The 16,862-nt window shown below is 42.5% G+C and overlaps 1 protein-coding gene across 33 annotated transcripts in view; it reads right to left on the bottom strand.

Moving 5' to 3' along the window:
• Positions 1-16,862, bottom strand: part of EIF4G3 (eukaryotic translation initiation factor 4 gamma 3) — a 378,410-nt gene that overhangs the window by 163,093 nt on the left and 198,455 nt on the right. For 18 of the 33 annotated variants that reach the window (XM_043990697.1, XM_043990692.1, XM_043990693.1 and 15 more), the window contains 2 exons: positions 15,533-15,646; positions 11,793-11,825 (listed from right to left, as the gene is read on the bottom strand). The exons of 5 other annotated variants lie outside the window; for them this stretch is intronic. In XM_043990697.1, coding sequence (XP_043846632.1) covers positions 11,793-11,825; positions 15,533-15,646 — 147 coding nt within the window. Of the gene's footprint in view, positions 1-11,792; positions 11,826-15,532; positions 15,659-16,862 lie in introns of all 33 variants that reach the window. 10 more of the 33 variants (XM_043990668.1, XM_043990671.1, XM_043990682.1 and 7 more) reach the window with 3 other exon arrangements.

The following is a 16,862-nucleotide window of genomic DNA, read 5'->3' as shown; positions in this document are numbered from 1 at the left end:
TTCCAAACCCAGCATTCCATTTGCTCTACCCTAGGACTTCTGTGAATAGAAACTGAGGACAGACCATCCCATCAGAAACTGCAAAATAGAATTGTAGACAGATATGTTTGTAGGCAAAGTTGTCTTGAGGTCTGGCATCTTTGACTTCCACCAACTGCTTTAACAAAGAGAGCTTTTCATATACTTAAAGATGGTTTTCCGTTATCCCCCAAGTCTTCTCTGCTCCCAGGCAAATATCTCTAAGTTCTTCTAACCAATCTGCACATGACACGGGTTCCAATTCTCTCCCTATCCAGATCACTGAACATCCTCTGCATATATTTCATCATGGACATGTGCCCAATCCCTGATACCTACAACTAAATGTAATATTCCAGATATATTCTGACGAGGAAAGGGTACAGAGGGGTCCTGAACCTCCTTCATTTTGGACACTATGATTCTAGCAAGTCTAAGATTCCAATAGCTTCTCTTGACCATCATGTTACATTAGAGACTCATTTATGGCCCACTCAAACTTGCCAGGGCATTTTGATGTGAACTGCTAGCTAGCCAAACTTCCTGCATTCTGTACTTGGGCTTGTAAAAAACGAACTGTACATGTATTGGGCATTAGATTTATTAAATTTCTTAGGTTTGGCCTATTTTATTCTAGCAGTACTTTTTAGTTCCCAATTTGGTAATCTAAGGTAATAACTAACCCACCTAACTTTGTGACATACTTCAGTTAGGTAAATATGACATGTCATCCAAGTAAATGATTAAAATGTTAAAGAACACAGAGCCAATGACAAAGCACCAAGACTCTACGTTAAAGATTTAAGCGTCTTCTGGCAATAATCAAAGGGTCATCATTCTTTGGGCATGCTGGAAAAACATTTCTGAATCTACTATGATTCAACCTAAATCATTGTCTTGTCTGCAAGCATATGTATCCAGATACCTTCCTGAATCTTTCAGTCTACTAATTCAGAGAAGGGAAGGAAAGGCTGTCATGCCTTGTTCTTCACTAGCCCATGCATGCTGGTGAATGAGCATGCTTCTCTTTCCAACTTCTCTTTTTAAATACTCTCAACTCACTTGTTTAACAACAATGTATTCAAAGGTATGGCCAAGAATTAAAAGTCAAATTCATTGGCCTATACTTTGCAGAACCGACCTCCTTCCCCCTTTTGAATTCAAGGACAATATTTATCATGTCTAATCATGTGGCAAGTCTCCAAAATTTTTTCAAAGACCAATAGTAGTTTCATTCAGAACCCTGAATTGTAATTCACACAGGCCTGATGACCTGAACTACTCATCACAGCTGTATATTCTCTGGCCCTCTCATTAGAGGGTTCTAACTGCAACTGTTTGTGTGTCTCTCTCTTGGTCTGAAGATTATTCTGAGAACACTTCTCCGTTACCATCATCCATCCTACCAGCCCCCACTCACAGACAGCAGCCTTATCCCCTTCCTGAGCCTCCTCTTTCCCTGATCCATGTGACTGCCCTGCTCCTCATTGTCTTCCTTAGCGCCTGCCATAGGCTTACTTGGGGCTTTAGCTTGCTCTTTTTGCATCGCTTCTGTTCTAAAAAGTTTGCTGTTGGTTCATTAATTAGGCACAGTGGCCAATAAGGTAAAAGGACTTACAGATGTTAAGTCAGGGGACCTGGATTTAAGTCATTACTCTCAATCATTATCTATGCAACCCGAGGCACATGACTTCACTTGTGTCTCAGTTTTCTCAATTAGAAAATGAGGGGGCTGAACTAGACTAACAACAACTGGTGTTCATCTAGCACTTTAAGACTGACCAAACTTACCACAAGTACTAAGAGCTCTCATTTTGTAGAGGAAACTGAGGCTCAGAGAAATTAAAAATTAAATGCCTCACTCATTCATGATCAAACAGCTGGTAAACCAACTGTAAATTTTTCAGCAAAGCATTTGAAATGCTAGAAAAATCTTTGAACACATTTCTTCTATGATGAAAAAAAAAGATAAGCTAGTATAGTTTTTCTTTTTTGGCCCAGTCTTATCATTTCATTGGTATAAGAAGCACCCAGTAAGAAGCCTGCAACTATTCTGAAGTCTGAAGAATTGCCTGGGATACTGAAATGTTAACAGCCATGGGGAAGAGGGGTGGGACTCAAACCCAAGTTTTTTTAACTCCAAAGTCAGCCCTCTATTCACTACCCTCATGCTCCAGAAACCCATCTACACTTGTTGGGATCATTAATTTCCAAATCAACATCTCCCCCACAAAGCCTTTCCAAACACTCCATACTCCCAAGCAGGAAAGATGTTTCCCCTCATTGATATCACTGCTCTAAACTCCTCTTTGGCAAGCAGATATAAGAAAAATTGCAATGTTATCTGCGTGAATATCTTGTCCACCTTATTTGACTACAAGTTCTTAAAAAACACAGACTTGGTCTTAATTATTTTTGCATCTGCCCCTAGCACTTTTCATAAGATTCTGAGAAATGTCTAAATGAATACCGGCCCCTTTATGAGTTTGCCCAGGATGTGGGCGACATGTTCAAGCAATTCAACAAACTCACAGAGGACAAAGCTGCTGTCCAGTCCATCATCGGCCTTCAATGCTTCTTTGAGACTCGCATGAACAAGGCTTTTGGGAACACCAAGTTCTTGGCTATTCTGGTGGGGCCCCTCACCACCCCCAGGCCCTGGCCTGGCCCCTCCGGAGCTGGTGGGGGCCCAAGCGATGGTAACTGAACCCTGCCTTGCCCCGAAATGGCACCATCGTCCCCTCACTCATTCCCTCCTCCACCTGTCGGTCAGATGCGGTTTTTACTTCTCTCAATTGAATAAAAACGTAACCCAGGAGGCAAGGTCCCCCAAGTCATGCAGACCCAGAGTGAGCAGGGTGTCCTGGGGGTCCCTGGCATGGGGCTGGCTTGGTGGGCATGGCCATTTCATGGGCTGCCCCAGCCCACCCCCTACAGTTAGCGAGGCTTCTTTGGGATGCAGCCCAGGGAGGTGAGAGGACCCCAACCCTGAGGCTGCTGGTGGATGATCTACCTTTCCTCTTCAAGCGCACACAGCCACTTGCTGTGAGAAGCTCCAACCCCCAAGGTCTGAAAGGCTGTCTTCTCTAGACAGCTCAAAAGTTGGCTTAGTTTTTCCTGACAATCTCTCCCTGGGGAAGCTGGGGTTGGAGGGGCTTTGGGGAGCCACCCCATGGAGTGTGGGGCCCAGGAGCTGCCTTTACGTTGTTTGTCATCTTCATTCTTGTACTGAAACACCCATCCAATGAACTTGCCAGCCATGCTTCTCCCCTCCCCCACCAAAAAACCAATGTCTCCTTTATTATTGATTGTTTATCACAATCCATTCTGCATATAACAAGGATTAATGTTTGGTGAATGAACAAATTAGGGTTTTTTCTGAAATAATAGAAGCCAGAAAGTAATACCGAATATTTCTACATAAATACCTAGTTTTCTCTAAGATAGCATGTGTATTTCTGGGTATTCTGGCAGGGTTTTTGGAAGGGGCAGTTGGAAGAAGGACTACAAGTGAAATAAAGAAATCATACACACCAAATTTTGAATGGAAATTAGCTCAGAGAAGCAGAGAGTCCTTTAAAGCCTGTCCTGCTTGGGTCCCATCTTCTCATCTCTCAAATCTGTGGTGCATCTTCCAGAAAGCTGTTCCCAGCATATCTGAGCAGGCCACTGCCCTGCTCAAGCACCCTAGAGCACTCACCAGGGCCTCTAAAAGCAAAGAGGAGCCTTCACAGTCTGGCATCAGTCTGTTTCCAACCTCCCACTGCGGGAGGTTCACTCCGTGTGACTCTTCAGTGCATCTGCTCCATGTTCCAGCCACGGTGGCCTCCTTGTGCCCCAGGATGACCTTGGCCTCCCAGATTCTGCACAGCTGGTGCATCAGATCTGAATCCATTTCCTCTCTCAAGGGCAAACTTGGAGAATCCCCATCACTCTGCCACCTAAGGCTCATGTTCCTCTTCCTCCAGAAAGGGAAGCCTTTCTGGATTTCACTCTCTTCTTTCCTGTCGCACCACTGTGTCTGTATTTGTGTGAACATGTCCCATCATCTGAGAGAAGGAAAGCTGCCTGACTCAAGGCACCCTTTGTCCTTTGCTCTATGAACCCTGGACATGGGTCCATCCTGCTGAAATGCTTGTTGGAACCCCCACACTCTGAGAGATGAGCAAAGTGAGCCTGAGAGGTGAAGAGATTCACTGGCAAGATTCGGGCAAAGCACAGATGTAGAAGCCAAGGTTCCTTGTGCTTCTCTTACACCTAGTGGTTTACAGAACATTTTTAGCACAAGAAGCTTGGAAGGTAGATCAGCTAAGTACTATTATCTCCACTGGTGGTATGATGGATAGAAAGCTGGCTTCAAAGCCAGGAAGACCTAGGTTTAAATCTCACCTCTGAGAAGATGATAATCTTCATTAACAGAGTGAGTTTTAAGTCTTAAACCAATGGAATCCCAAGTTCAGTCTCTATCTCTCATACCTTTTTTTGGCAGGGCAATGACAGTTAAGTGACTTGCCTAGGGTCACACAACCAGTGTCAAGTGTCTGAGGCTGGATTTGAACTCAAGTCCTCCTGAATCCAGGGACAGTGCTTTATCCACCACTGCCACCTAGCTGCTCCCTTCCCCCCCCCCAATACATTTTTAAAAAGAATTCTGTATTCAGGGATTGCTCACAGCCAATCGCGGCACTGGAAACACAAAGGATTTGCAAATCCCAGTGTGTATAAAGGTCAGAGTTGGAAGACCCATAGTCAAGTTCTAACTGGAATGCTCAGTAGCTCTGGAGAAAATGATTTGCTTCTCTGGCTTAATGGCAACAATAAGTCTTAGACTCTTTACAAGGCTGTTATGAAAAAAGAACTTTGTAAATCTTTATGCACCACATGAACGTGAGCTGTTATTAGGGTGAGATCCCTGATCAGACTAGGTTACAGAGACTAAGAGAAAGAACTCCCATCTCACCTCAGTTTTCCCCACCCCGGTATGGGAGTAATGACCAGCACTCTGCTGCACAGGTTAGAAAAGGGAAGATGAGATGGGAGGCATCACAGGATCATGTAAAGAATTCTGAATTTGACTCGGCTAGAGAACTGGAGTTAGAACCCCAACCCTGACAGTAACTGGAACCTGGGTGGAGTTTTGGGCAAAGTAAATATCCTCTCAGGACAGCTAGGTGGCGAAATGGATAAAGCACTGGCCCTGGATTCAGTAGGGTCAGCTCGATGACCCTGGGTAAGTCATTTAACCCTCACTGCCCCGCCAATAACAACAACAACAACAACAACAACAACAACAACAACGTAAATATCCTCTCCAGGCCTCAGGAACTTTACCTGTCAGGTGACAGGATTAGACTAGATAATCTCTAAGGCCCCTTACCATTAAAAATCTCTGATCTGAAATTCATTATCAAAAGAGCTGGATTCAGTCCCAGTTTAGCTTCTTGCTGGCTCTGTGACTTAGGGGTAAGGGTGCATCATTTCACCACTACAGGCTTCAGTTTCCTCATGTGTAAGATAAAGTGGTTGGACTAAATGAAGTCTGAGTAAATTCCATAGTCTATAGATTGCCATTACCAACTGCATCGGAGCCGTGAACCATACCAAAAATTAGTATTCCACAGGAGAGAGTGGAGTCCTGATTCTAATCCTATTTTCATAAAGCATGTAGTGGGGGGCGGCTAGGTGGCGCAGTGGATAAAGCACCGGCCCTGGATTCAGGAGGACCTGAGTTCAAATCCGGCCTCAGACACTTGACACTTACTAGCTGTGTGACCGTGGGCAAGTCACTTAACCCCCACTGCCCTGCAAAAAAAAAAAAAAAAAACATAAAGCATGTAGTGTATGCAACCATATTCTAACATGTCTTCATTTCCACTTGAGCTGCCTTTTTTTCATCCTACCCTGACCTAGGATACCCTTACAGTAAATGAAAAAACAACTATCTATTAGAAAAGAAATAGCTCTTCAAAAAAGAACACAAAATGGGGAACATTCAGAGAAGGGAAAATGGTGTGCTAAAAGGCCTCCAGAGCATGAGGACCAGAGAGAAGGGAGTGAAAACCAGGAGGTTTCAGGCATGTGAAGGGTTGTTGTTTGGAAGAGGGATTCGACTTTATCTGTACAGTTCCAGGCAGAAGAACTAGGAGCAATGGGTAGAAGTTATAAAGTAGAAAATTTAAGGCTGATGTAAGGAAAACCTTCCTAACACTTAGAATAGAAAAGTGTAATGGCAAGGGCTGCCACCCCCCTACTCCCTTCCACAAACACTACACGCAGAGGACTACGGGCCACTTACGTGTTTTAGAGAATTCTCCATTGGACTATGTGGCCTTTAAGGTCTCTCCCAGTGCTTACGATAATATGGCTAACTTGTGAATAGAAAAATAGGTACAAGAGTGTCAGCTTTTAGAAGGGGGACTGAAAGATCAACTAAAATCAACTTCATCCTATAGGTGTAGAAACTCAGGTGCAGAGAAGGGACTTTTATGTGGTCCCATTACTGATTCATGACAAAGTTAGAACTAGAACCTAGAACTCTGGCTTCTTAATTAAGTGATCTCTTCAATACTCCTCGATGTCACTAGTGAAGCCAGCCCATGATGGACAACCATGACCCACATCTAGACCTTTGAGAATATCTTCAAAATAGCCAAGCAAAATGACAGCAGAAAAATAACACCCAGTTTCAACATATGCCACAAGAGAAACTATTCCTCCCTGGCAAACATTTTCTGGCTTTGGCTAAAGATCTATTTGTTTATGGAGCTAAGGAAATTGTGTCATCGAGTTTGGTGAACAGTGTGTAAACAAAACTAAGACATAGGGAAATATATTGCAAAATGTTTTTGCTCTAGGAACAAGCTTAAAAATCAATTCTCTGACCTATTTCATGATGACAAGGCTGACTCCTTAACCCAAGTATATAAGCAGCACCTGATCCCTATTGGGTAATCCAGAAGTAATACAAGGACAGGAACACAAGTAACTTTAAACCAGAACTAGACAAACTGCACTGAGCACAGATAAAATTAACTACGTGAACTGCAATTTCAATTCCAAAACGGCATTTGTTTAACTCTGGGTGTACTCTCTGTCCTTTCTGTTTCCAATTATGATATTTTTTTAAAACGTCGGTCTATAGGCTTCCAGAGCCAAGAATATTTTCTATGTAAAGGTATTCTGGATTTCTTATTTCAACTTCAAAGGAGGCTAAAATGTAAACTTCCTGCCTTTCTACAAATTGCAAATGTGATACTGACCAGGACAGACTGATTAAAGAATCCCTGAAAAAAGGAAGGGGGTGGGGGGTGTTCCTTGATGCACTCAAGCCCAGAGTCAATGGGAAGGCAGTTAGGGCACTGCATCCTTGACTTACACAGACTTCAATCTTCAGAAAGAACCCTCAATTCTTCAATTCCTCAATTCTTATTTTAAATTTCATTATTAGCTTTAACTTAACTTCATCCAAAATTTGCCTAGATATGTGAGATTTAAAAAAGGTCTTAAAAATTTTATCCATTATTATATTTTTCTAAACATAGTATCATCAATTAATACATCAACATGTTGTTAAGCCACTTGAAATAAACAGTTTTTTTATGTAAACTAGAGTACAATCATAAAAAATCGAATTCAAAACTGTTTCTTATCCAAACCAGTGATAGGAAAAGTCTCTCCAAAGGCATTAGGAATTGCTGCCCTCTGCCCTAGGGGTCACACCATTGTTCCAGTTCAGCAGGAGAAGACCTCCCTGGGCGTGGGTGCAGTGGCAAAGCCACTGTCTTTGGTACCAACACCCTAGGAGCTTGTATGATGAGGACCCTGCAGAGTTTCTATCCCGTGTAGTTTCCCTTAGGAAGGCTGGGGGCACGGTTTGGGTAAAGTTGTCTCCCTTCTCTCTGTGCACCTGCACCTTGTGTGTTTTGCCTAATTGTTCATGTTCGCAGTGACTTCTAGGTCCGTCCCATGTATCTTTTGGCTTTCTTGTTCTACCTCTACCTCTCTTTGACTTCCTCATCTCTGGAGTCCACTGGCCTTCTCAGTGGGGGAAAGGAAGTGAGGGCTCTGGAATCAACACTTCCCAGAGATCGGCCCCCGCCCCCACTACCACCCCTGGTTCCCTGAAATGGTCAAGGAACTTTTAAAGCACATCACTGTCATTCATCGTTGGATTTCATAGCTTTGTGCTAAATGGTTTTTATTGTGAAAGTGGACCTAAGAATTACCTTTCATAATATAACCCACACAGCACCCCAGTAAGGGAAGTTTCTTTCTGCCTGGGTGCTCTGTCACCCATGTGCTGGGACACCCAGGCTGTTTGTTACCTAGTGCATTATCAGTCCTTACAAGGACGAAGGTTCTGATTTACCCCCAAACTTTAAAACCCCCTTATGACTCTACTTAAACAATCCTAACAAAGCTTGCCTCAAACGGTTTCTGTCTAGGGGACAAATCAAGTGATGCATAACAGTGGATATCTCTTCTGAGGGAATGGGGATAGAACATCGCAAACTAGAGTTCCTGTGGACATCTTTACCTCACCATGTAACTGAACTGTTATCTCCACATCCTTCCCCTTTTAATAACTTCCCCATTAAGGGAAATTCACTCTCAGTCACCCAGGCCTTGACTCTTTACTGTGTCTCACTTACAGCCAATCGGCGGTCAGGTCCAGTTGATTGTCCCTTCCCGCCATCCCTGGCACTGGCCTCCTCTCCTTGGACAGTGCAGTCGCCTTGGTCTGAAACAGCTGGCCAGCGGGTCTCCCTGCCTCGGGTGTCTCCACTGTGCTGGCAAAGTGCTCTTCCTATGCTGCAGGTCTCATCTCACTGTCCCCATCAGAGACTCCAGAGACTTCCTAGCACCTCTAGCCCCCAATCTAAAACCCCTCTGTTTGGGTTTGCAAGCCCTTCTCCTTTCCACTCCCCTCCACTACTGTAGGACCCAGTGACACTGGGCATTGTCACTGGCGGTCACCCATGCCTCATCACCTCCACTTCCTGGCTTCTCTGGCTTCCTTCAAGCCCCACCTTCCACAAAAACCCTTGCTGGTCCTCCTTCATCACAGTGCCTTCGCTCTACGTTTACCCTTAATTTGTCCTTTCCCTATATCTTGTTTATACTGAGTAGTTTGCATGTCATGCCTCCCCCTGCCCTCCAATTATACTGTAAGTTTCTCTGTCCTCACCCACCACCCCCAGGTTGTAACTGCATTAATACAGCCAAGTCAGGTTGTGGAAACACCTACACCCAAGTGGATCCCCAACTCTCTGTAACTTGGGGTATCAGAAAAGGTCTCACAACATGTCTCACAGAGACAGGATGTGTATTCAGGAGTTCCTTAAAGCTGCCAAACAGCTTTAAAGTCAAGCAAAGTACAAAGGACAATGACCCAGAGGAGAAAACCCTCCGGATTCATAATTCCTTGCTCCCAGGTACTTGCACGATACCGCGACCTCTGCCTTCTCACAGCTCCAACTGAAGAGATGGGGAAAGAGGACAGCAGGTATACTTAAAGAGAGGACCTTTACGGGCCTTGAAGATTATGTGACTATTTCATTCATTGTGAAAAATCCCACCTTTTGAGTTAGGAAAAGGACGTGAATTACTCTTTTTTGATTATTGGGAAAAAAAAATGAAACCATAAAATGGACAAAAATAAAGCCAAATGAATTTAAGCGCGTCAATTAAAGCAGGGGATTTGCAGTCCTTAAACCAAAGATTCTAATCCAGGTTCTACCACCGTGGGGCTTGGTGTGGTTGGTCAGTTCAGTTCAGTGGACCTTAGCTGCCTTTGGCTACTGTAAGTACTGATCTCTAAGGCCCATTTCAGCTCGCAATCTTATATTCCTAGAAACAAGAATAAAAACTACAAAAGTAAACTCTCTCTTCTTTTCTAGAAGAGCACTGGGGTTGCTAAAATGTTTGGGGTTTTTCTCATATAAACAACATCAAAAAATTCCTGCTTTTGGGGCAGCAAGATGGCACAATGACACGGCACTCAGACAGACCCGGGTCTGAATTCTGCCTCAGACACTTCAAAGCTCTTGGACCTTGGGCACGTAACCTAACCTCTGGCTCGGCTTCCTCACTTGTAAAACGAGGATGATGACGTAGCCATCACAGGGTTCTTATGAAGCTCACGTGAAATAATACATGGAAAGTGCTTTTCAACCCTTACAACAAATGCTGGTATTATTTAGTCGTGGATCAATTACTCCACTTTTTATCTCTATCATCAAAACTGGTTTCTTCATTCTCAAGCATCATTAGTTTATTTTCCTTATAAACAAAAAGAATATCTGCTGTTTATCATGGGGCTTCCATTTAAGATTTCCAAAGCACTTTTCATACATTATCTCCTTTACTTCCCACAACAATCCTGTGAGGAAGAGACCACACGTATCATCACTCCTGTTTTACAGATGAGAAAAATTGAACATCTTGCTCGAAGACACAAAGTTCATAAGGGTAGTTGTTGTTTAGTCATTTTTCAGTCATGTCTGACTCTTGGTGACCCAACTGGGAGTTTTCTTGGCAGAGCTAGTGGAGTGATTTGCCATACCCTTCTCCGGCCCATTTTACAGATAATGAACTGAGGTGAAAAGGGTGAAGTGACCTGCCCAGGGTCACACAGCTAGTAGTGTCTGAGGCCCAATTTGAACTCAGGAAGAGGAGTCTTCCTAATTGCCAGTCTTGTGCTCTGGGCATTGTGGCACTCCCTAGACGCCCCTCATAAGGGTCAGAAGGATTCAGAACAAGTCTCCAGGCTCTAATTTCAGACACTGTCACCCAAGGAGGCGCCAGTAACTACTCCAGATTCCATTTGGCCCAATGGTCCCAATTGGTCTTTCCTATTTTGGTGCCTATGTCTTATACACACTGTTCTTAGACTTCATGAGTACAGGGACAATCTTTTAATTCCCACTGCTCTGCAGTTTAAAGTATGAAATCCTTTCATCAAGGCAACCTCTTCTCTAACAATGACTAACAAATACAGCACAGAAGGTTAGCAAACACCAGTAGGCATTTCCAAAACTCTTTTTGACATAAACGTTACCTGGACAAGTGACTTTGAAAGATAGATAGTACTGTTCTCTATGAGAAAGAAAGTGCTTCCCCTCTAAATGGTGCCTTAAATATATAAAAAGCAATATGCAAAGCAATTCTTTTTATTCAAGGGTTTCTAAGAGTAGTGTGCTAAATGATCTGTTATAATCTAAGCCATTTTAAACTTGTTTATTCAATAATTATTTTAATTAAAAATTGAGCAGTCAAAAAATTTAATTATAAAATAATATTGTATATGTTCTAAAAAGTAATTCAAGTAAAAATGAAACTATATTACTATTAAAAGTTTGTTATAAAATCTAAGTTAGTAATTAAAGCTGAGTGAATTTAGAAACATCATGGGTCTTTCCTCTATATGTTAATATTGTTACATCAGCGTGTAATAGAGAACCCTTAGAATGTTGCCTGTACCGTTCAATGAAGTTTCTTCTTCAAGTAGCTAAACCATAACAATTTTTATGACTGAATCTTTGAAAAATTTAAAAGGCAATCTCAATTGAAATCTGAATCATTTCCATCAAAACAAAGGGCAATTTCTACCTGCAAACTCTGCAGTATGATTCAGGTAAGCAGGCTGATCAAAAGCTGACAAAGGGGGGCAGGGAGGCCTCCCTGTTAGATGGCAGCATTCTAAGAATTAGCAGCTGTTAAAAAGCCCCAGCCCATTAGTTAAGATTGAAGTGAAAGGGGCAAGGGTACAGTACCTGATGATGGGCAGGTCGAGGCCCCGCTGCAAACTGAGAAAAGGAGGGAGAAGACAAACACAAAAGGAAAGGCACAAAGAGTCAGAAACACCACAACAAAAACCAAAATGTCACACAATCTGCCAAAAAACAAAACAAAAAACCCACAAAGAAAAAAAAAACACAAAAAAACAAAAAACTGAAACACGCAAACAGTCAAAGCTTTGCTGCAGGACAGTGAGAGGCAGGTACTAGGATTCCACAGGTTAACACCATTGTGATTAACAGGGTCTTGTTTAAGAACCTGCAGAGAAACACGTGAAGCCACTTGCTATGTCATGGGCTTTCTTATAGTCATCTTAAAAATGTGGGTACAGTGCATAAGAAAGCTGGAAGGGCTGGGTTATTAGGCCAAGCAAATGAACAGCAAGAATGCTTTATGTACCAAACAAGACTTCAATCAGAGCTGGAGGAAGTGAGAGATGCTCTGAGGCTGCAACACAGCAGAACGGTTCATTAAGGTACCCAATTCCACACATGAAACGTGTCAGAGGAATGTGCCTTAGTCTTTATCTAAGGCTAAACATGTTCTAGTCCCTCAATAGCTAAAGGTGAAGAACGTTTGGCACTTCACACGTCATGAATAAATCCTTTCTAGTGTTTGTTTGGAGTGCAGGGGGGAAGCAAATAATATTTGATATTATAATACAACCATCCAAGCATAAATCAAAGGAACTAGTTAAGCATATCAGCAAGGCACATCCAGGCAAACAACCAGTGAGCATCAGTCTTCCACAAGAATGAGTGAAGATACTATTGGAAGAGGGCCAAGCAATTAAACACACCGTGTGAAATCTAAGCCCACAACTCATGTTTATGCACAGTGGCAAAACACCCTGTGTGCATGCTTATCACCAGCTATCATTGACACTAACCAAAAGAGAGTAAAATATAATTTTTCTGCCAACCTGAGGAGTGTCTGACAGGAGTAATTCACATTGTCATTCCTCACATTTCCCTAACTTACGACACAAGAAACATGTCTTCCATCAAGGAAATTTTGATACTTCATTCTCAGACCAATTATATCTCAGTGACAAAACAGGTCCCAATGTACACAGCAGTTTCTTATGAGGAAGAACAAGACAAAATGTGGAAGCTGCAACATAGCTCCATTGCCCAGTTGCTAAGTCATTGATAAAGTCACCCCTTTCAAAAGTAAAATGGAAAAATAAAGTAGGAAAGCTGGCTCCTTTCTATTACCCTAAGGCATGAAAGACCATGGTTTCATTTGTCTGAGCACCCCAAGTCTACAATGATTCTGGTTTACTGTATACAAATTCTTCCCAGAAATAGGAAACAGTGTACTAAGGGGTAACTTAATCCCAATAAAAGAGATCACACACTCTTTAACAATTTGTAAGACCCCAGAAATGCTCTTTTCCCCAGGCTGCCATTTGAATCCTAGAATGTCAGAGTGGAAAGGACCTAAGAGAATGTCTTTCAACCCCTTCTTCTGACAGAAAAGTGGCCTGTAGAATGATTCCAACCAATTTCATCAAAACACAAATCCACAGTGTGTCAGACGACTAATGTCACCGAAAGTTCAATGCAGAATTCACTTAATAAGCTAAAATGTCACCCATCTTCCTGGTAAGCAATGTCTAAGTGAGTGTGTTTTGAATAGATGTAGAAGGATATTAATAAACTCCTTCTCTAATCTATGTGTTTAAAAGGGGGTGGGAATGACTTCCCTCTGTGTTAATGGGAATATTGTGCTATTTCAGAATGGGGGTCCCTCACACAAGTGGTTATTCTTGCAGGAGGTTATCATCTCAAAAGGATATATAGCCTTATCATGATTTTTCCATTTCTGATTTGTGAAAAAAACAAACGAACAAAAAACCCACATCTTATGTCTGCCTTAAAGACAGACTTCCAGTATGGGCAACATAACCTGTGTTAGCCATTAACAAAGGAGGGAAGACAACTGCTCCCAACTCAAATATTGATGAGGGAGGGGATGGGGGGTAGAAGGGAAGCCCCATTGTAAACAACTTCACCTGACAGCAGTAGTACCTGTCTTATCACTGTTCCACAGAAAGGTCCCATTTCTAAGGCTCTAAAATCAATGCTGAACATTTAAGTTAAAACCTTCTCATTAAAAAGGTATTTTCTCTGAGCAAAAGGAATAAGTTATAAAAATAAGAATTAAAATTTTAAGTTAGTGGGAAAGTACCCTAGTCTATTTTGCACTAGTCACCATTGGCTATTGAGCTTTTATTTTGGTTGACAATATTTGTTATCCTACGGGTAGCTGTAAGCAACAGAACAAACTGTAGTCGCTGCTGGCTCATAATAAAAGTCGAAACTTTAGTTTCATTTGGCTTTGTCTTTAGATGGAAAAGATAGTAGATATAAAGGAAAGCAGCCTTCTGTGAAGCCTGGATCAAAATGCTTCTGCCGCCCACCCCCTTAACGGTCTCTCTCGCTCACACCCTTTTGTGCAAGGTTGGCAACTAGGCATGGCCAACATATGTTGATGTCAATTTGGCACACTGAACCATAGCATTTTAAAAGAACCACAGAGTATTACAAAAGCCATGATGCTCCCCTCTCCCCCAGTACGCTTTCAGTAGTCTGACTACATTGGACAAATTGAAAATAAACTACTATTTGGAGTTTTGATGTGACAATAAGAAACAAGGGTAAATTGACAAATTATATTTGGGCTTACCAGTATTAAAAAAAAACAACACACACACAAAAAAAAAAAAACCCAAAAAACGCCCAGAATTTCCCCAAGTTAGAATTCAAATAGGAGCCTCTTGGTCTCAAATAGAAATAATGCCACAAAGATGGATTTGGGGGTTGGGGTGGGGGGGACACTTGAAGCCAGTTGGATTGCAAAGGCAGCCGTCCAGGGAAGAACAGAAGAGCCGCGGGTGTGCAATTGCCAATGGCCCATTAATGCAGAAATAGAATGGAGTGAGCTCTGGCCACTCTACAAAGCAGGGTTAGGGTCACTTCCTGAGCGGGACAGCTTACCTCTCCACACCAGTGGGGCTCGCTGTGGGGTAAATGAGACTAGACTATGGAAGCCCAGGATGTCAAAAATGCAATCCAGAAATTTTCCTCACCCTTGCTTTCCCCTCCCGGCACCATCACAAATGAAATCAAATAAATCAAACCCAAAACAATAAGCAAGAGTAGTTTGGGGCCAGCTAGTCTTGCACTTGTTTTGGGAGCATGTAAATGGAATGTTATATGTGTGGTTTTTAGTAATGGGGGTGGTAATGGTCACTAGCAGAGCGGATGGCAAAAATTGCATAGAGGATAGTTTAAAAAAAAATAAAGTTTACGACCACAGAAAATGGCTGAACAACTGCAGACAATTTCCCCCTTGATATTTAATAAAATAATGGGAAAATACTTATAATTTGCATTTTGAATCAAATAGACCTGAAAATGCCATCCCTTTGAATTTTTTTTACATTAAAAAAGTTCCCAAATTCTTCCTATCTAATTACCAATGGAGAAAACCCACCCGCATTCATTCATTCTTCTCCCACTAAGCCTGGCAGAAACTGCCATGGTCTGTTATACTTTCAGGGAGGAAGCAATCAGTGCATTTCTGTAGATCAGCCAATAAATGGATGTGGTCAAAAAAAAAAAAAGAAAAAAAAGAAAGGAAAAAAAAAAAAAGAATCGTGCCAAGGGCACTGCTGCCTGCAAGAAGTACAGTTTGTTATATTGCTTACAATGCAGTATTTTATCCAGCCTCTTCCAGCCAAGGACCTGTAAACGGGAGTCTGTTCCAAAACCTTCCTCCTCTTCCAGTTGTCTGTGCAATGTATTGGCACTGTTCTGCTGGGCTGTCAAAAAAACTGGTTTAGAGATGCAGCTCTTCAGTCAGGTTTTGCTCCAGTTCTAACCATGTAAACTTACTCTTGCTTTTCAACAGTTTAAAAAAAAGAGGGGGAGAAGAGGACCATAGTACTCACTTACTGTTTATGAAAGTTTAACATCATTGTTCCGGGCTAATGATTAGAACTGGGGCCTATGTGAAATGAAATGGTGGGATCTCCGTCCCATTCCAAAGGGGTCCAGTATCCGCATCCAAAACCACTCTCAGGATTGAGCTTCCATTGGCCACCTTGTTGGCAATTTCAGTAGAGAGGTGAAGAATTAAATGGGCCACTGAGCCTGACCACCCACCCCACATCCTCACCACCCCCTTTACTCTTAGAGATTACTCTCCCACAGCTCAGTGAGACCCACAGGCTAAGAGCTGCTATCAGAGAAGAAGGGATGGGGAACTTTGACAAGAGAGTGATAAAAGTTCTCAATGCAGTCTGTATTCTCCCAGTAAGCTAAATACTGAAAAGAGTCTGATCTATGGCACCTTCCACTAATTTTCAATCCACATGAAACAAAAAAGAATGGGAGCTCGCATTGTGAGTTTCCCTTTTCCCTACAAGCATAGGCGTGGGAGCCAAACGAAGATCTTGCCTCTTCTGTCCTTGGGGCCATGCTGTGGAATCACAGAGGTGATGCATAAAGAGGGTTAAACGTGAGATGCTGCAGAAGCGCTTTCTAGCCAAAGCTAATCATGCAGGGCAGGGCAGGGCAGGGCAGGGCAGGGCAGAAAAACGTCCAGAGAATGGACAGCTTCCAGGATTCCCTATGAACCAGTGGGAAAAGGAGCCTGAACTCTGGGAGTGCTCTCAGTCGCTAAGGAACCCAATGCACTCAGCAAAAACGAGAGCTGGAGAAGAGATCTTATATTTGGATGCCAACTGGCTTAACACCCAACCAAACAGCTATACTCAGCTGTACCAGCATATACATACATGGCCGTACTGTTAAAATGGTTACAACTGATTCACTGACACTGATTCACAAATCTTCCTCCCTAGAACACTGGAGACTGACAGTGCAGTTACAAAAATCAAACTGACTTTTCTAAGTCGCCTTGCTTCTTTCTCTGCTACTGAAAAATACTACTAATGGGTAAAGTACTGAAATGAGGTGAATTTGAATGCAAGTATACTAAAAAGAAACCACGTTACTGAGCTAGAGAAGTGGATG

This window comes from Dromiciops gliroides, chromosome 3 (genome assembly GCF_019393635.1).
Source record: "Dromiciops gliroides isolate mDroGli1 chromosome 3, mDroGli1.pri, whole genome shotgun sequence".
In the NCBI taxonomy this organism is placed as follows: Eukaryota; Metazoa; Chordata; class Mammalia; order Microbiotheria; family Microbiotheriidae; genus Dromiciops; species Dromiciops gliroides.
Note: the sequence above shows the minus strand (reverse complement) of the source record. Positions and strands in the feature narration are given on the sequence as shown.